The sequence below is a fragment of the Amblyraja radiata genome, chromosome 27 (genome assembly GCF_010909765.2).
Source record: "Amblyraja radiata isolate CabotCenter1 chromosome 27, sAmbRad1.1.pri, whole genome shotgun sequence".
NCBI classification, from domain to species: domain Eukaryota; kingdom Metazoa; phylum Chordata; class Chondrichthyes; order Rajiformes; family Rajidae; genus Amblyraja; species Amblyraja radiata.
In genome coordinates, this window is record NC_045982.1 from 13,526,435 (window position 1) to 13,546,432 (window position 19,998).

At 41.1% G+C, this 19,998-nt stretch overlaps 1 protein-coding gene and 1 long non-coding RNA gene across 8 annotated transcripts in view; both read right to left on the reverse strand.

Moving 5' to 3' along the window:
* Positions 1-1,363: 1,363 nt before the first annotated feature.
* LOC116988238 lies at positions 1,364-7,479 on the reverse strand. The gene is made up of 3 exons (XR_004415888.1): positions 7,343-7,479; positions 2,049-2,055; positions 1,364-1,374 (listed from the first exon to the last, which is right to left on the reverse strand). It is a non-coding gene; the product is annotated as an uncharacterized LOC116988238 (long non-coding RNA).
* A 9,637-nt stretch (positions 7,480-17,116) lies between these two features.
* The window catches only part of srrm1 (serine and arginine repetitive matrix 1), a 39,661-nt gene continuing 36,779 nt past the window's right edge, over positions 17,117-19,998 (reverse strand). For 5 of the 7 annotated variants that reach the window (XM_033045173.1, XM_033045170.1, XM_033045172.1 and 2 more), the window contains 2 exons: positions 19,324-19,524; positions 17,117-18,459 (listed from right to left, as the gene is read on the reverse strand). In XM_033045173.1, coding sequence (XP_032901064.1) covers positions 18,358-18,459; positions 19,324-19,524 — 303 coding nt within the window. In that variant the 3' untranslated portion in view covers positions 17,117-18,357. Of the gene's footprint in view, positions 18,460-18,999; positions 19,090-19,323; positions 19,525-19,998 lie in introns of all 7 variants that reach the window. The other 2 variants (XM_033045174.1, XM_033045171.1) reach the window with 1 other exon arrangement.

Below are 19,998 nucleotides of genomic sequence, written 5' to 3' on the forward strand. Positions count from 1 at the left end.
TTCGAACAAGGTTAATCAGTAGGTAATGTAATGTTTTTTTTAAATAATTCTGAAAATGTAACTTCACCCTATTTATTTTCATTTATCATGGTGGCCTTTTTTTTACACCTGCAAAAGACAATTAAATTTTCATATTGATTGTTCTGAATTGTAGTATATGTTTGAAATCACTAGAATCTACTACACAAATTTGTACAGATATAGATTTAAGCTTCAAATTTAGATGTTGGTACTTAATCAAGTTTGACAGATCTACTTGCCAGAATGGTGTACGATAAGCAGTGTTTCCGAGAAGCTGTTGTCTCTAATTTCAAGTAACCCTTACATTCCCCCTCTCTCTCTCGGTTCCTCCTCCACCCTGGTCATTCTACTAGTTCCACTGTTCGTATCCCTTTGTTATCACCTCCTCCAGAACATTATGGGCTCCTTGGCCATCAAGGCCGGCTCTGATTGTTCTGCACCTTTTTCACATCTCTAGTTTCCCTTTCCTCTGACTCTCAGTCTGAAGAAAGCCTCGACCCAAATTTCAAGAGAAGCTGCCTGACCTGTTGAGTTACTCCCACATTTTGTGTCTATTTCAAGTTGTTAAATCAATCCTTTTACTTGTACAATTACAAATAATTGGCTTTTTTTAATGGGCTCTCCAAATATAAAATAAAATATAACTAGCCATCGACATCACCCTCGCCAGAAATAGTTTCAGCAGGAATCAGGAAATTTGTCATTTCAAATTTCACCATCGAGTCAAGATTATGACCTCACATAGTCTGAAGGATGGTCTCGACCCGAAAGGTCACCCATTCTTTCTATCCAGAGATGCTGCCTATCCTGCTGAGTTACTCCTGCATTTTGTGTCTATCTTCAGTGTAAACCAGCATCTGGAGTTCCTACCTGCACATCTGTTTCCACTATTTTGTGTAAGCTGAGGTTGAGCTGATAACACACTTACCTCTAACTCAGAAAGCTGTGGCTTCATGTCCCACTCCAGAGTTGGAGTACAAATATTTAGGCTGATGTTCTCTGTGCAACCATTGAGGGCGCTGCATTATTTTTTGGATGAGATATTACAAGGAAACATAGACACAAGGAACTCGGGTCAGGATACGCCTTCAGATTCCAGTCGGAAGAAGGGTCCCAATCTGAAACATCACCTATCCATGTTCTCCAGAGATGCTGCCTGACCTGCTGAGTTACTCCATCATGTTGTGGACCACATACAGAAATACGTCTGGTCACTCAGGTGCAGTCCAAAGATCCATGCCACCATTTGAAAGATGACTAGGAGAGTTATCCCCAGTTTCCTAACCAATGTTTATTCCCCAGGCAAAATTATTGAAGTACAGAAAAGACGATATATAACTGTTGGTATTTTATCTCTATTACTGCACCGACCTCTGCCTTTTCTATACCAATGGCACCTTCAGATTTGGCCAAGCTTTGACTTTCCTTGAGCTCCATCCTTCCTCCTGAAGAAACTTCAACACATCTAACAGTTACCATATCCTATAGTCACCCACCAGCCTGCCAATTTACTTTGGCTTCCAGTATTCCAAAGTGTAATGTTCAGGCTGCTTCATAGCCCAATTCCTTTCCATCCTCATCATCTCCTCTAGTCTTATTACAACATCACCTTCCCACCCTTTCCAACACAACTTCTCTGACTGGCGAGATCTGAATTCTTTCTACCTATGCCTTGCCGTTTGCATTTGAACCTTCTATGTCCCATGGGTTGGAATTTTAATTTTGTTTAGTTTAGTTTAGAGATACAGCGCGGAAACAGGCCCTTCGGCCCATCGAGTCTGCACCAACCAGCTATACCCGCACATTAACACTACACTGGCGACAATTTACATTTGTACCAAGCTAATTAACCTACAACCTGTATGGCTGGAGTGTGGGAGGAAACCGAAGATCTCTGCGAAAACCCATGTGATCACGGGGAGAAGTACAAGCTCCGTACAGACAGTCCCCGTGGTCGGGATCGAACCCGGGTCTCCGGTACTGTAAGGCAGCAACTCGACCACTGTGCCATCATGCCGCCCTAAAACTGCATTTCTCCCACCAAAATTCATCCCACCCTGTTTTTTTAAAGAGGACATATTTATGCCTACATAATTGAAATAAATCTTGGGTTACTTGCTCTGGCTTTTTCATACCATGGTTTGATTTAATCAGTGTAAAGCCTCTTGAGGTGCTATTTCTGGTGCTAAATGAATGCAAGATGATGCTGTTTTGATAAATCAACCATAGATGGCATATTAATTGAATAGGTTTGAGCTGTCATTTGGTCCCAAATAAAGATCACAGAACAATATTTTCATCCTGAACGTAATATAGTACCTGCTTAATGCAATGTACTTATCCATGCAATCCAATTTGTTCAATTTACCCAATGATCATTCTGTCCACGTGAATACAAAATAATTGATGTCAATCTTTGACGTTTTTTTTAGATTTGTCTGTTTGATCAATCCGCTAAAAAAAAAAATGTAGCTATTAATTTTGAACAGGAACATTAAATTAATACGAATTGAATTGAAAGCACTAGTTTCAGATGTAATGTGAACCATTATGTATAATTATGTATCAGACAGGCAAAATAAATGGTCATATATCATGGGGCATTTACTTACTTATTCTGCAAATATACATTTATACAGAGGACATAGAGTGACACTTCGGCCCAACTTGCCCACATCGGCCAACATGTACACTGGCCCCACCTGCCCACGTTTGGCCCATATCCCTCCAAACCTGTCCTATCCATGTAGCTGTCTGTTTCTTCAACATTGGGATGGTCTCTGCCTCAATTATCTCTTCTGACAGCACGTTCCATACACCCACCACCCTTTGTGTGAAGGTTAAGAAGAGTTTTTTTAAACAAAGGATATTCTGGTTCAAGTGACCATGAGAGCAAAGTTTGGGAAGGGAAAAAGGGATTTTGGGGGCTGCTGCACAGAAGATATCTTCTTACTTTATGTTGAAGGATGTGGATGTACGAAAAAAGGACACAAAATGCAGGAGTAACTCAGCGGGTCAGGCAGCAGCCCTGAAGAAAGTGGATAGGTGACGTTTCAGGTCAAGACTCTTCTTCAGACTGATTGCAGGGATGGGGGAAAATAATGTTAGAAGAATGGAAAGATAAGACAGGTCAAGGACATGGATTGTTTTGCTACACGAAGGATTATTTCATCTCCAGAAGGAAACAATATAAGTTTTAAGTAGAAAGGAATACTAGATAATGGATAAGAAAGTGTACACCTTGGGCTACATCAGCTCAAAGAATCAGGCGAAGTCCTCAAGTGCTAAAAAAAAAATGTCAAGTGTCTGGAAAAACCAACAGAAAATGCATACATTCAATTTGATAGAATTACATTTGATTAAATTATTTTACTTATTTTTGTTGACAAACCATGTATGAAAACCATGATTGAAAACTTGGAAATTCTGATTTAACACAATTTTGACCAGCACCATTTGGGGAAGTTAAATACTATTTCTACTGTGCTGGTAAGAATTTACTCCTTACATAGAGGTTTATCAAAAACTTGGATTTTCAGTGCAGCAATACAATTTTTTAGATCAGAAGTACCCCCCAAGTTATCGAATTGCGTGATAATGGTTAGTATAATTGTATGGCACAAATTCAGTTCCTCACATGAGATAACTTTGCATGTAACGAGTTCATTAAGGCATGCCTGACACATTACAATATATTTTGTGCAATCAGACTAATCTCCAATTATCAAAATCGTCAGATAAAAACAACACCCCACCCCACTTCTCCGACACCCACTTCATACTTTCATCTTGATTATAATCCCAATGAAGGTGACTCCTGTCTACCTTTCTTTCTTTTACACCATAAACTGCTGGAAACACTCAGCAGGTTAGGCAGCATTTGATCAGTACGGTGTCAGGGGTTATGGGGGGGAATGCAGGTGAATGGGGTGGAGGGAAAGATGATCAGCCATGATTGAATGGCGGAGTAGACTTGATAGGCCAAATGGCCTAATTCTACTCCTAGAATGTATGAACAACTATGGAAAGAGAAAAAATGTTTATGTTTTAGGTCAAACTCTGTCAGATCCTTTTATATCTATGTTTAATTTCAGATTTCTAGCATCCGTAATTTCCATTTAGCCATCTCAAATTTGTCTCCACTCCATGGGATCCATTTCTTTGTGAAAACCCTTGGGTTATTTTTTATTGGCCAATATTATCACTGATGTAGCTCCGCTCCTGAGTAAGAACCTAATTTGGGTCAATGGAAAGTGAATCAAACAATATTTGTCCTGAGAAAGTTTCAAGGTAGGAATGGAATTCCGCAAGGAAATCAAAGTAATGACATGGGTAAAGACTTGTGCTTGAAACCTGAGGGGAAAATGACAATGTTAGATATTACACAAATCTTATCTAGTGTCATACTGCCCTCCAATGGAGAAGTGATGTGCGTGGCTTTAGACCTTTCTCGTGGAGCAGAATTATTTAAACACTTTATTCGGCCCCATTTCAGAGGTTTTTCTCTTCTTGGCTCGACCCATCATTCTACATTGCAACCAAAAACGATGAATAACATTCATTTTTATAGCTGTATCCCCTCCCATTTTTTTAATCTTACTCCACTTTGGAAGTCTTCCCCCCTCTCAGTCCCAAGTCAGAATTAAATAAATAAAATGCTCAAAATGCATTCCTAGCCAGAATAAATTAAAAAAAAACATTGGCTGATTAATTTATTTTAACCAAGTGCAAATTGGATGGATTTAATTTTGATTGCACCATATTATGAAGCAGTGCAGTTATAAATGTATTTTATCTCAGTATATGCGATACTGTGCACTGGAAATGAAGCCTTTCCATCTCAACAGACTCGTGTATTAAGCCGAAGGAGAAAATGTATCCTTGAAAATAGATCTCTATTTGAGTAGTAACAGCGTTTTTTTTTATCATAAGGTTGCTTCCTCAATTAGAACAGATTTCGTACCTTCAGCTTGGCCTTTCAATATTATGTGGACATTAAGCCAATTTTTTTAAATAGCCTGCAAGGAGAAAAATCAGAAGGGCTGAGAGGATTTTTAAAAGAAAGGCCTGCTCACTGCAATCACAATTTGCTCCAATTTAACCAGCCATTGCCTCAGGCTGCCTACTGATAGGTCACACTGACATAAAAGATTACATTTTCCAAAATAGGTCTGATAATCTCCATTCAATTTACTAACCTGGGGTTCTTGCTCAGTTCAAAGACAAGCACTTGAGCCTCATTGTTGTTCCAAGTGGGTACAATGATACGCTGTTTTCTGTGATCTTGATGCTTTACTGCTTTCAATAAGATCCCCAAGGCAGTGTGGATCAAAGGACATTTTTTTAAATCAAATACAAAGCAGGAGATGACATGTACGTATGTATCAGTTGTGAGCCTCAATTGCTGGGGAGGGGTGAAGGATTAAAATTACATTTTTACTGTGGGTATCAGCCTCAATTGAGGTAAAAATCGTGCAATGATAGAAACATAGAAACATAGAAATTAGGTGCAGGAGTAGGCCATTCGGCCCTTCGAGCCTGCACCGCCATTCAATATGATCATGGCTGATCATCCAACTCAGTATCCCGTACCTGCCTTCTCTCCATACCCTCTGATCCCCTTAGCCACAAGGGCCACATCTAACTCCCTCTTAAATATAGCCAATGAACTGGCCTCGACTACCCTCTGTGGCAGAGAGTTCCAGAGATTCACCACTCTCTGTGTGAAAAAATTTCTCCTCATCTCGGTTTTAAAGGATTTCCCCCTTATCCTTAAGCTGTGACCTCTTGTCCTGGACTTCCCCAACATCGGGAGCAATCTTCCTGCATCTAGCCTGTCCAACCCCTTAAGAATTTTGTAAGTTTCTATAAGATCCCCTCTCAATCTCCTAAATTCTAGAGAGTATAAACCAAGTCTATCCAGTCTTTCTTCATAAGACAGTCCTGACATCCCAGGAATCAGTCTGGTGAACCTTCTCTGCACTCCCTCTATGGCAATAATGTCCTTCCTCAGATTTGGAGACCAAAACTGTACGCAATACTCCAGGTGTGGTCTCACCAAGACCCTGTACAACTGCAGTAGAACCTCCCTGCTCCTATACTCAAATCCTTTTGCTATGAAAGCTAACATACCATTCGCTTTCTTCACTGCCTGCTACACCTGTATGCCTACTTTCAATGACTGGTGTACCATGACACCCAGGTCTCGCTGCATCTCCCCTTTTCCTAATCGGCCACCATTTAGATAATAGTCTGCTTTCCTGTTTTTGCCACCAAAATGGATAACCTCACATTTATCCACATTATACTGCATCAGCCAAACATTTGCCCACTCACCCAGCCTATCCAAGTCACCTTGCAGTCTCCTAGCATCCTCCTCACAGCTAACCCTGCCCCCCAGCTTAGTGTCATCCGCAAACTTGGAGATATTGCCTTCAATTCCCTCATCCAGATCATTAATATATATTGTAAATAGCTGGGGTCCCAGCACTGAGCCTTGCGGTACCCCATTAGTCACTGCCTGCCATTGTGAAAAGGACCCGTTTACTCCTACTCTTTGCTTCCTGTTTGCCAGCCAGTTCTCTATCCACATCAATACTGAACCCCCAATGCCGTGTGCTTTAAGTTTGTATACTAATCTCTTATGTGGGACCTTGTCGAAAGCCTTCTGGAAGTCCAGATACACCACATCCACTGGTTCTCCCCTATCCACGCTACTAGTTACATCCTCGAAGAATTCTATAAGATTCGTCAGACATGATTTACCTTTTGTCAATCCATGCTGACTTTGTCCAATGATTTCACCACTTTCCAAATGTGCTGCTATCCCATCTTTAATAACTGACTCTAGCAGTTTCCCCACTACCGATGTTAGACTAACTGGTCTGTAATTCCCCGTTTTCTCTCTCCCTCCCTTCTTAAAAAGTGGGGTTACGTTTGCTACCCGCCAATCCTCAGGAACTACTCCAGAATCTAAAGAGTTTTGAAAGATTATTACTAATGCATCCACTATTTCTGGAGCTACTTCCTTAAGTACTCTGGGATGCAGCCTATCTGGCCCAGGGGATTTATCGGCCTTTAATCCATTCAATTTACCCAACACCACTTCCCGGCTAACCTGGATTTCACTCAATTCCTCCAACTCCTTTGACCCACGGTCCCCTGCTATTTCCGGCAGATTATTTATGTCTTCCTTAGTGAAGACGGAACCAAAGTAGTTATTCAATTAGTCCGCCATATCCTTGTTCCCCATGATCAACTCACCTGTTTCTGACTGCAAGGGACCTACATTTGTTTTAACTAATCTCTTTCATGATCCTACACATGAACCTACATGTTTAATGTTTTATGTGTCATTCTTCATTGTTTCTGTATGTTGTGCTGTTGCTTGCGAGCGGAGCACCAAGGCATATTCCTTGTATGTGTACATACTTGGCCAATAAACTTATTCATTCATTCATTCATTCATTCATTCATTAATTCATTAACAGTCGACCTTTATCAATTAGCAGAATTCAAAGATGGAATATAGTGTAACAAAGAGTGGAGTCATGCATTTTGGTCGTAGGAATAATGGCGTAAACAATTTTCTAAATAGGGAGAGAATCCAGAAATCAGAGGTGCAAAGGGACTTGGGAGTGTTGGTGCAGGATTCTCAAAAAGCTAATTTGCAAGTCAAATCGGCAGTAAGGAAGGCAAATGCAATTCAAGATGACTAGAATACATAAACAGGGATGTAATGCTTGCGCTCTATAAAGCGCTGGTCAGGACGCATTTGGTGTATTGTGAGCAATTTTGGGCACCATATCTGAGGAAGGACGTGCTGGATCAGGAGAGGGTGCAGAGGTTTACAGGAATTATCCGAGGAATGAGTGGGGTAACATATGATGAGCATTTGACAGCACTGGGCCAATACTCGCTGGAATTCAGAAGGATGAGGGGCACCCTCATTGAAACGTATCGAGTAGTGAAAGGCTTGGATAGAGTGGATGTGGAGAGGATGCTACCACCAGTGGGAGAGTCTAGGACTAGAGGTCAAAACCTCAGAATTAAAGTACATTCCTTTAAGGAGATGAGGAGGCATTTCTTTAGTTAGAGGGTGATGGATATTTTTAAGGCATAGATTCTTGATTGGTATGGGTGTAATGGGATATGGGGAAAAGGTAGGAGAATGTGGTTAGGAGGGAGAAATAGATCAGCCATGATTGAATGGCAGTGGACCTGATGGGCCCTGGTGGACACTTATGACCTTAAAGCCAATTAGAGTGGAAACAGGCAGTGATAGAATTAAGGTGAAGATGGCTAACTTTCTGCCCTTCTTTTCCACTGTATTTAACGTGGCCTGAATTCGGGCATTCAGGGATCTCACCCAATCAGTCTCAACAATCAATGCAAACACTAATTCTGGTTGAGACCTTGATGTTATTTAGCTCTTATTTCCATATTTCATTGTGACTGAAGAGGAAGCATTTTGATCTATTAAGTCAATGTCAGCTAATGTCGAAGGGTCTCAACCCAAAACGTCACCCATTCCTTCTCTCCAGAGATGCTGCCTGTCCCTCTGAGTTACTCCAGCATTTTGGTCTATCTCCATGACAATCCCATTCCCCGACTAATTTTCCCCGTAACTTATGCAACCATTTTCCACAACTCCTCTCCTCCCCCTAAATTTTATCCCCCACCTCCCCACTAGGGCCAATTGACCTACCAAACCACACATCATTGGGAAATGGGAGAAACCCCACGAGTATTGAGGGAGCGCTGCACTGTAGGGGCGAGGGGGGGCAGGAGTATTTAGGGAGCGCTTCTTCTTGGGCATGACGCTACAAGCTTGGCACACCTGCATTTGGGTAATTCCGGAAGTGGCGGCACTGTTGACAGCTGCGGCTCGCCTGCAGTCCGTCTGTTTTTACTTTTTTTGTTGTTTTCTTTTGTCTTGTTTTAGTTAAATTTCAGTTTATTAGGTTGTGTATATGTGGGGGTGGGGAAACATGTTTTTTTCTCTTCCATCGCGGGAATGCGACTTTTTCTTGTCGTATCCCCCTTCTCTGCCTCCGTCTGCATTGAGGCCTAATGGCGGAGCTGGCAGCCTCCAACTGCGACCCACCTCGAGGCTCCGGAGGCAGAGCCAGTCAGGACTTACCAACGCGAGGCTGGCCGTCTTCGAGCTGTGGCGACGTTCCGGCAGCGGCGTCCTACCTGAATTCAGGGCTCGGCCACGGGCCCAGTGGACAACATCGTCGGGAGCTCGCAGGTCACAGGTTGGTGACCTGTTTTTCCGGAGCTCCCGCAACTACAGCTGCGTCCGATGGACTGGAGGGCGGCAGCTTCGACCGCACCGGGCCGCGGAGCTTGAACCGGCCCGTTCGCAGAGCTCGGTTGAGCCGCGGGACTTACCATCATCCGGTGGGGTCACAACAATGGATCGCCTCAAAGAGACAAGGACTTTAAGACTTTGCCTCCATCACAGTGAGGAGGTGCCTGGTGAACTCACTGTGGTGGATGTTAATTTGTGTTTATTGTATGTTTCGTTATTTATTATTATATGTATGACTGCAGGCAACGTAATTTCGTTCAGACCAAAAGGTCTGAATGACAATAAAGGAATCCAAACCCATGCTATCACAGGGAGGGTGTGTTTATACGCCACACAGACAGCACTGGAGACCAGGAATGAAGTCGAGTGGATGAAACGTTGAGCTTATGCAACTTAATGACCAGTGTTGAATGAGTAGCTAGTGCATGCAGTTTTGGAGCCAAGATGAACAAAGTGTGCTCCCAAAGTCTTGCACCTTTACCTGAGTGATGGTAATTCCCTTAGTTTAGTTTAGAGGGACAGAATGGAAACAGGCCCTTCGGCCCACCGAGTCCGTGCTGACCAGTGATCCCCGCACATTAACACTACCTTGCACACACTAGGGACAATTTACACTTATACCAAGCCAATTAACCTACAAACATGTATGTCCTTGGAGTGTGGGAGGAAACCGAAGATCTCGGAGAAAACCCACGCGGTCACGTGGAGAATGTACAAACTCCGTACAGACAGCACCAGGAGTCGGGATCGAACCTGGGTCTCCAGCGCCGCTGTAAGGCAGCAACTCTACCGCTGCGCCACCGTGCTGCCCACTGAAACCCTATTGTCTCACTCGATAAAACTGCAGTGGAAAGCGAGTAGGAACTTCACAGATCACCACATTATGGTAAAGTCACCCAGCCTGCCATGTAGTATGGTTGCCTGGTGCATACTGCTGGCTAGCTTCCTGTCAGTTAAAATTAATTTCTAACTAGCTAAAATCTTCTAAGACTTGTATAAAAATCTCAAAATATTTCAAGTGCATGAACTGGGATGCAAGGAGTCTCTTGAGGAATATCACAGCATTGTGGCGCAGAGAGAGTTGCTGTCAGAGACCCAGGTTCGATCCTGACTGTGGGTATTGTCTGGGTGGAGTTTACACATTCTCCCTGTGATCTCATGGGATTTCCCTGGATGCCCCGGTTTCCTTCCACATTCCAAAGACATGCTAGTTTGTAAGTTAATTGGCTTCTGCAAATTGTCCCTAATGCATAGGATAAAACTAGTGTACGTGTAATCATTGGCTGGTGCGGACTCAGTGGGCCAAAGGGTCCGTTTCCATGCTGTATTTACAATCTAATTTTAAAAAGCATAGCGTGCCTTGAAAAGCAGCATTAAATGGAGACCAGATTAAAAAGAAATATCCATCTATGGATTAGATGAGGCACATTTTAAAATCCTGTAACATGAATTGTTTCTTTATGAATCTAGCAACAACATAATATTCAACCATCAAATTTTAGTAATCTTTTTATATAACAGATCTCTATATTATCTATTCACAGCTATACTGCATGATTGAATTGCATATTTATATCTCTTCAATCCTTTTGTCGTACTTTTTCCATCATCTCTGACTTTTATCCAACTGTCTATCAAAATCCCCCCTCACCTATTACCTGCCATGCTTATCCTGCCTCTCCTCTCTTCTAGCTTTTGTCGTCCCCCCCCCCCAAGTCAATCAGTCTGAAGAACTACCCAGTCCCATCCAAAATGCAACCTGTTCATGTTCTCAGCCTGACCTGCTGAGTTACTCCAGCCTTCTGTGTCTTTAGGTCATCAGGAACTGTAGAATTAGGCCATTCGGCCCATCAAGTCTACTCCATCATTCAATCACAGCTGATCTATCTCTCCCTCCTAACCCCATTCTCCTGCCTTCTCCCCATAGCCTCTGACAACCGCACTGATCAAGAATCTATCTATCTCTGCCTTAAAAATATCGAGATTTGGCCTCCACAGCATTCTGTGGCAAAGAATTCCACAGATTCACCACCCTCTGACTAAAGAAATTTCTCTTCATCTTTGATTTGTAAACCAGCATTTGCAGTTCCTTATTTTTGCACGATTGAAGGCTGACTGGTAGGAAGAATCCTAGACCCATGTACTGGAGTAAAGTACGCGCTGCAACCCAAATGTGATTTCAAATATTGGTTAATGGGCTGACAGCAATAAAGAGCAGGGAATCTGAGGTTGTGTTACTGGACTACTAAGTAAAACAGCCAATTTTCTGAATAGAGCCTCAGACTTAAATTCAATCATTGCAGTTAGGGATTTAAGTTAAACTAAATAAACTATAACAGTACAAAGATCACAACTCAAAACAAGAATAATGATCAGGAAATTGTTTTAATCATAGAAACCTATCTGGATTATACAGAATTCGGGGTGGTCAATATATGTATCAATTACTATGATGTCTGCATCCCACAAACAGAAAAAAATGAGGTCAAACATATAGAATTGATTTCCAAACAATGACAGCAGAATCCTTCCTCCAAATTGAATTAGCTCCTGCAAAATTAAGGTCAGTGCAATAGAATCTGATAGGCAATTAGAATCAACAAGAGCAATTGTATAACTAGAAATCGTAGGTCACCAATGGGAAAAATAATCAACTCTGCAATGGTTGAAACATAGGATAGTTACTTTTGCATGAGTAGGACAGAAAGGGAATTGTGATGAAAAATAGGAATGGTTCAGTTTTACTTTTAATCTAATTGCTTTCAATAATTTATAACAACCAAGATAGAAAGGGGAGGATCTGAAAAATAGTGAGAATACAAAAATCGAATTGTATGCAAGATGCAAGTTCCAAGCTAATGCAACTATTATAAAATATTAAAAGGTACAGAAGACTTATTGACCAAAGGAAACATTGTGCGGTCAGTGGGCACGGCATTAATATCTGCCATATCACCAGAGGCGACTCAAGTTAGAGCAAAGCTGGTGGAAGGTGGTGTGACAGAAATAAAGGGAACATACATAAAAGGCTGAGAGAAGATATTACTGAGAGGGATCAGGAGAAATATGTAGATGCTGACCGCAATTCCTAGTTATAAAGTGCTGAAGGACTGGAAATGTTTTAAAGTAATACCATGGTACTCTTCAAAAGATCAGAGCAAAAGGCACAAGACCATTTTTTCTAAAAAGCAGTCACAGTGCATTAGCTGGCGCCATCAGCAATTTCAGAAATTTACCTATTTCCTCTTGATATTCCCTTCCAAACCTTCTGGAATACAGAATTCCAGAAATTGACCGCCCACTGTGAGAAGTTCCTCAGTGCCTCACTTTTAAATGGTCACCCCTAATCTTGTAACAATGTTACTTTGTTTAGGATTCTTCCACTTTGGAAACGTCTTGGCATCCATCTTCTCATACTCCTCAAGGGTCACCTGCGGTTAAATAAAATCACCCCTCATTCTTCTGACTTCCAAAATATGGATCAAATCTCTTTAGCTGCACATGATGGGACAACCCACTTATCAGAGAAATTTTACCAATGAATCTCTTTTTGAACTGCTTCCAATGCCTGTAAATCCTTTCTTATAAATAAGGACACAGACCTGTACACATGTCCAGGTCTCACCAGTAGCCATGGATAATTGTGAGAATGCTTTACTATTTCTAAATTCCAACCCTCTTACAATATTGAATAATGTACAATTTGCCTTGCTAATTTCTTGCTGCACCCGACTTCTACCACTTTGCAATTCATGCAGAACACCTCGTACTTCAAACACCTTGTACTTTGCTCACCTGCAATCATTGTCCATTTATATAATGGTCTATGTCTTTAGATTCCTCACACCAAAGTGCATGACCTCAGCATTCCCATGTTAAACTCCATTCGCTAATTATTTTGGTCTGCTCGCTGTCTAACCATGTGCTGTTGCAGTCAAAATTTCCTTATCACACAATGCTCTCATCAATTTTCATGCCATTGCCAAAATTGGATACCTTACCTCTGCCCCCTTCATCAGGTGATTCATATAAATTGTAAATAATTAATGAAGAGGGCAGCACAGTGGCGCAGAGGTAGAGTAGCTGCCTTACAGCACTAGAGACCTTGTTTCATTCCTGACTACGGGTGCTGTCTGGATGGAGTTTGTACGTTCTCCCTGTGATCACATGGGCTCTATCTGGGTGTTCCGGTTTCCTCCCTCATTCCAAAGACTGGCAGGTTTGTTGCTTAATTGGCTTGTAAATTGTTCCTAGTGTGTAGGATCAATGTGGAACAACAACGGCAGGTATTTCTAGGAATAATACAGAAGGTGCAGGATTAGTTCATTTCTAGGAGGAAGAAAGATTCCAAGGGGAGTAAGGGGCGGCCGTGGCTGACAAGGGACGTCAGGGACAGTATAAAAATAAAAGAGAAGTACAACGTAGCAAAGATGAGCAGGAAGCAAGAGGATCCGGTAATGTTTAAAGAGCAACAGAAGATAACTAAAAAGACAATACGGGGAGAAAATTTGAGGTACGAAGGTAAACTAGCCAAGAATATAAATGAGGATAGTAAAAGCTTCTTTAGGTATGCGAAGAGGAAAAAATTAGTTAAGACCAAAGTTGAACCCTCGAAGACCGAAAAAGGTGAATTTATTATGGGGAACAAGGAAATGGCAGACGAGTTGAACAGGTACTTTGGACCTATCTTCACTAAGGACACAAACAATCTTCTTGATATAGTAGTGGCCAGAGGATCTGGGGTGACGGAGGAACTGAAGGAAATCCACATTAGGCAGGAAATGGTGTTGGGTAGACTGATGGGACTGAAGGCTGATAAATCCCCAGAGCCTGATGGTCTGCATCCCAGGGTACTCAAAGAAGTGGCTCTAGAAATCGTGGATGCATTGGTGATAATTTTCCAATGTTCTATAGACTCAGTATCAGTTCCTGTGGATTGGAGGGTAGCTAATGTAATCCCACTTTTTAAGAAAGGCGGGAGAGAAAACAAGGATTCATAAACCAGTTAGCCTGACATCTGTGGTAGGGAAGATGCTGGAGTCAATTATAAAAGATCAAATAGCCGCACATTTGTATAGCAGTAACAGGATCGGTCCGGGTCAGCATGGATTTACGAAGGGGAAATCATGCTTGACTAATCTTCTGGAATTTTTTGAGGATGTAACTAGGAAAATGGACAAGGGAGAGCCAGTGGATGTAGTGTACCTAGACTTTCAGAAAGCATTTGATAAGGTCCCACATAGGAGATTAGTGGGCAAAATTAGGGCACATGGTATTGAGGGTAGATTGCTGACACGGATAGAAAATTAATTGGCAGACAGGAAACATAGAGTAGGGATTAACGGGTCCCTTTCAGAATGGCAGGTAGTGACTAGTGGGGTACCGCAAGGCTCGGTGCTGGGACCGCAGCTATTTACAATGATTTGGATTAAGGGATTCAAAGTAACATTAGCAAATTTGCAGATGACACAAAGCTAGGTGGCAGTGTTAACTGTGAGGAGGATGCTATGAGAATTCAGGGTGACTTGGACTGGTTGGGGGAGTGGGCAGATGCATGGCAGATGCAGTTTAATGTGGATAAATGTGAGGTTATCCACTTTGGTATCAAAAACAGGAATGCAGATTACTATCTAAATGGTGTCAAGTTGGGGAAAAAGGGAAGTACAACGGGATCTGGGGGTCCTTGTTCATCAGTCTATGAAAGTAGGTATGCAGGTACAGCAGACAGTGAAGAAAGCGAATGGCATGTTGGCCTTTATAACAAGAGGAGTCAAGTATAGGAGCAAAGAGGTCCTTCTGCAGTTGTACAGGGCCCTTGTGAGACCATACCTGGAGCATTGTGTGCAGTTTTGGTCCCCTAATTTGAGGAAAGACATTCGTGCTATTGAGGGAGTGCAGCGTAGGTTTACATGGTTAATTCCCGGGATGGCAGGGCTGTCATATGCTGAGAGAATGGAGCGGCTGGGCTTGTACACTCTGGAGTTTAGAAGGATGAGAGGGAATCTTATTGAAACAAATAAGTCTTGTTATGGGTTTGGACACGCTAGAGGCAGGAAACATGTTCCCAATGTTGGGGGAGTCCAGAACCAGGGGCCACAGTTTAAGAATAAGGGGTAAGCAATTTAGAATGGAGACAAGGAAACACTTTTTCTCAGAATTGTGAGTCTGTGGAATTCTCTGCCTCAGAGGGTGGTGGAGGCCGGTTCTCTGGATACTTTCAAGAGAGAGCTAGATAGGGCTCTTAAAGATAGCAGTCAGGGGATATGGGGAGAAGGCAGGAACAGGGTACTGATTGGCGATGATCAGCCGTGATCACATTGAATGGCCTACTCCTGCACCTATTGATATAACTAGTGTACGGGTGATAATTGGCCGGCAGGCCGAATTCCATGCTATATCTCTAAACAAACAAAAACTGACCCTTGAGGCATCCCATTAGGTATATCCTTCAAGCCTGAAAAAGCCCTGCTTATTCTGAATTTGTCTTCTATGCAACAGTCTTCAATACATGCCAATACACTTTTCCCCAATTTCATGAGTTGTAATCTTAAGCACAAGCCTTTTGTGTTATCTTGCCAAATGACAATCAGGGCAAGCCCTGTTCATAGAACATGTGGAAAATAACTGATACATGCCTCAGCCACATCCCATGGCCATCATGAGAGAGTTTTTTTGACATTTGAAAACTATTTCGAACTTTTCAAAAAGTTACAAAGATTTAAATGCTTGAAACAGTTTTTGGAACAATCTACAATAATACATGTTTTTGTCCCTTGCACCTTTCAACCTTTTTAAATAAATCTGAAAGTTGCCCATGTGCCGGGTCCAAACTGTAAGATAGTTTATGTGCATTCCCCCAAAGTGATGCAGATTTACTACAGGTTCAGGCCTCATTGGAGAACTCATCGGAGGACCACATCAGTCAGTTGACCACAGTAGAGAGTTCCACTTCCAAATGGAAATCCTGCACTTCATGAAAATTGTGCAGGGAACTGTAAACATTTCTCCGCAAAATTTGAGTGAAGAGCCAGGAAAACAATCCCTGCTTGGTCTTCTTTGCGATCCTTTATGTCCACTGAGATGCAAAGCCTTAGTGTCACCCGAGAAAAAAGAGGACACCTCCGATAAAGAGTACTCTCTCAGTATCACACTGCCCAGATTTTTATGTATAAGTGTATGTAAGAGAGCTTGAATCTGAATCTTTGATTTAAGAGGCAAATACACTACTAACTGAACTACAGCAACACACGAGTTTAATCGGCAAATATCTCTCATTTTGTACCTTGCTGTAAGTTTACAGCATCCAATGCTCTAGTTTTATTCAAGCCTTTCATGCAGCAAACCTGTAACGGCAAAGTCATTACCATGTTAACTCGCAAATGGCACCAAAATATATTTTGTTAATGAATTTTAGTAATTTAGCATTTACATTTCAAAAATTTCCCTATCTTTAATTGTAAATGGGTCTATCCTAACAGTCGAATCATAATACCGCATAGAATCAGGCCCTTTGAGCAACATGTCTATGCTGACTGCAATGCCCATCTATGAGAATCACCAAGAGCATTGGACCCATAATTCTCTGCTCCTTTCTTTTGCAAGTACCTGTGCAAATGCCATCTAAACATATAGCTCATATAGATATTAAGGCTTTTAAATACTCTGGTCCCATTTCCTCAGCTGCACCCAATTTTGACCAAAATAGTAATATAATTTATTACAAAAGGTGTGTGCATCGGTTGGTAAAAACCACAACTATTCATGAAAACATAAGGCCTATCAGAGGGAAGAAAATTGAATTTAGAAATTGAATTTCCATTTATTACTTCAGCTTTTTACAGCTTTATAATTCAACGTTTATAAAAAAAAAACAAAACCCTTTAAGTCAAAAGATGACAAATTCAAAATAGTCATTACAGATTTGTTAAGCTCCCACAAAAGAACAGCATCTAAACAAGTTTTTACTCTGAGAACAACCGTAACAGTAGAAGACACGAACAGCTTGGATGAAACCAACCTGTTACACAAAGCAAAATACAATCCAAAGCTACTGTCAACCAGGAATTCTTTATCCTTCAGATCCTGGTAGTACCATCCTCTTCCTATAACAATTTTGATTTTTAAAAAAGAGACTTCCAGTGTTCTAGATACAGCACATTTTCACGTGAAGCTCTTTGTAAAGAATGTTGTGGACAATCAAACGGCTCAAATAAAACTCAAACTCTGCAGAAACTACACAACAGATCGTATTAGTGGATTAAACACAAAGGATTTGTACACTTACATAAACAATGTCACAAAATACCATTACATAATGATAGCCAAGACAAATACTGCAAACGGATTTTAAAAAATTAATTTTCACGGTTCAGTCATAAAGACATAAATTTAGTCAATTCATGCAAATCTAGCATGGTTTGTGGCTGCAACCATAAAACCGATTCACCCTAAATTCACTTAATTTATTCTACTTAAATGTTATTTTATGAAATCAGATGCACATAATGGACTTATCATTCTTCAGCAGACCATTTAGAAAGGAGTCGGAATATTTTGGGCCAAAGACATGCCTAAAATGCCTGTTCTCAAGAGCAGTCTATCTCATGGCCAGCTGACAGACCATGATTCTCAATGGCGGAAATAAAACACCTCTCTTCTTCAAAGTGCTGTGTCTTATGTCCAGATGCTAAAGAATGAATCTCACCCGAGAAGAGGAGCAACTTTACAGCAACAAATTGAGACCAAAGGTTTCCCAAATAATATTGCATTTAAAGAAAGATGTAGCTGTGACAAATCGAAGCCAAAGAATTTTGTTCTGTGATAAAACACAAAATAATTAATATGGTTTGCCTTTATGAAAAATAATTCTAGCGTAGTTAAGTGGCAATGTCAGTGTTCATGAGTGGTATGGAGCCATCTTAATGTACTGGTGTCATTACAACAGCCATTTTTTAAATGTACAAAGCCCTTGTGCCTAATCCATTCAGTCTGCTTAAGTTAGTTTATTTCAGTTCTCTCCCTCATGATGGTGGCGAGGCTTGAGCTTTTCTCATTGAACGCAGAGCCTTCTCTCGCAGATGCTTTTCTAGATCATCTAGGTTTTCGTCTTCACTTTCTGATTCCTGTAATAAATTAATCAGATTAATTATGAGAAAAACTTCACAGTCATTTTTAACCATAAAAATTTTTCCTCAGTATTAATCTGAATAGATTCTACAATATCTAAATGTATCAGGCAGGTACAGCTGCAGTTTTTTTAAGACTTGTACATAAAGGAAGCCTGCTTCATAGCCCACCATGTTCATATCCATCTATACTAACGCTATAATAATTCAGTTTAATTTTTTCCCCCACACCCATCAAGTCCTCCCAGATTCTATCACTCATCTATACCCTGGAGGCCAATTGACCTACAAACCCGCATGTCTTTGGGATGTGGAAGTAAACTGGAGTGCCTGGGGAAATCCCATGCAGGTACTGTAAGAATGCGTAAACCCTATTTGAAATCAGAGGGCGGGATTGAAGCTTTGCAGCAGCAGCAATACTAGCTGTGCCGCTGAAATACATCTATAAATATACTTTGCAGAAAATTAATATCCCTACTCAATAAAATTTTGATAAAAATCACATCGAACAAAATTAACCGGACTCTCATTTCTTACCATGTGCCTAAGCTCCTCTTGCTTGTCTTATTTGCAAATCAGATTTTGCAATTTCTCAAATCTTAACCTGTTATTGTTACCACCCATAATCTGCAATACAAAGGCATCAATCTATGATTTTCTTCGACCCATTGGTCACCACAGAACAATGATCAGACAAGCAGTAAGACTAAAAACGAGTAAAATCCTCAAAAAGGTAACCATTATTAAGATATACACCAGAGCAGTAAATTATGAAGTCTACAGTGTTTATGGGCAGAAAACCCACAATTCTATTTATTTTTTTCATCAATGGTTTTAATTAACCTTTAGACACAATCTCACCTTTGTGGGTTCTGAAGCTTCCGGCTGAGGTGACTTTGCTGGAGCTTCTGCAGGTTCAACCTTTTCTTCTACAGCTGCAACTGGTGCCACAGCAGCCTTTTCTTTCTTATGCTTCTTGTGTTTCTTGTGTTTTTTGTCCTTCTTGTGTTTCTTGTCCTTCTTCTTCTTCTTCTTCTTCCCTCCAGCTTCTTGGTCTGAGACCTTGAAGACAAAAGGCAGCATTACCTCAACGCAACTCTACATATATATCTTCTGCACTTAGAATTTCAATTTTAAATGGCTGGCAATATAGCTTCAAGGCATAATTTATTTAACCAACAACATAAATATTTAAAACAAAGAGGAGACACAAGGAACTGCTGATGCTAGAATCTTGAGTAAAACACAGAATGCTGGAGCAACTCAGTGGGTCAGGCAACATCTCTGGAGCATCAATAGGCAATATTTTTTCAGTCTGAAGAAAGATCCCGACCCGAAAAGTCACCTATGCAAGACCTCTAGAGATGCTGCCTGACCCGCTAAGTTACTCCAGCACTTTGTGTTTAATTTAAAACAAAGGCAGTTTCAGAACAGCATGTTAAGAATACAACTTTAACATTTTGAATATCCTTGTGTTCTACAAGCAGTCCGAAATTAACTTTTGACACAATTCGAAGCTCCAAAAATGTATATCTA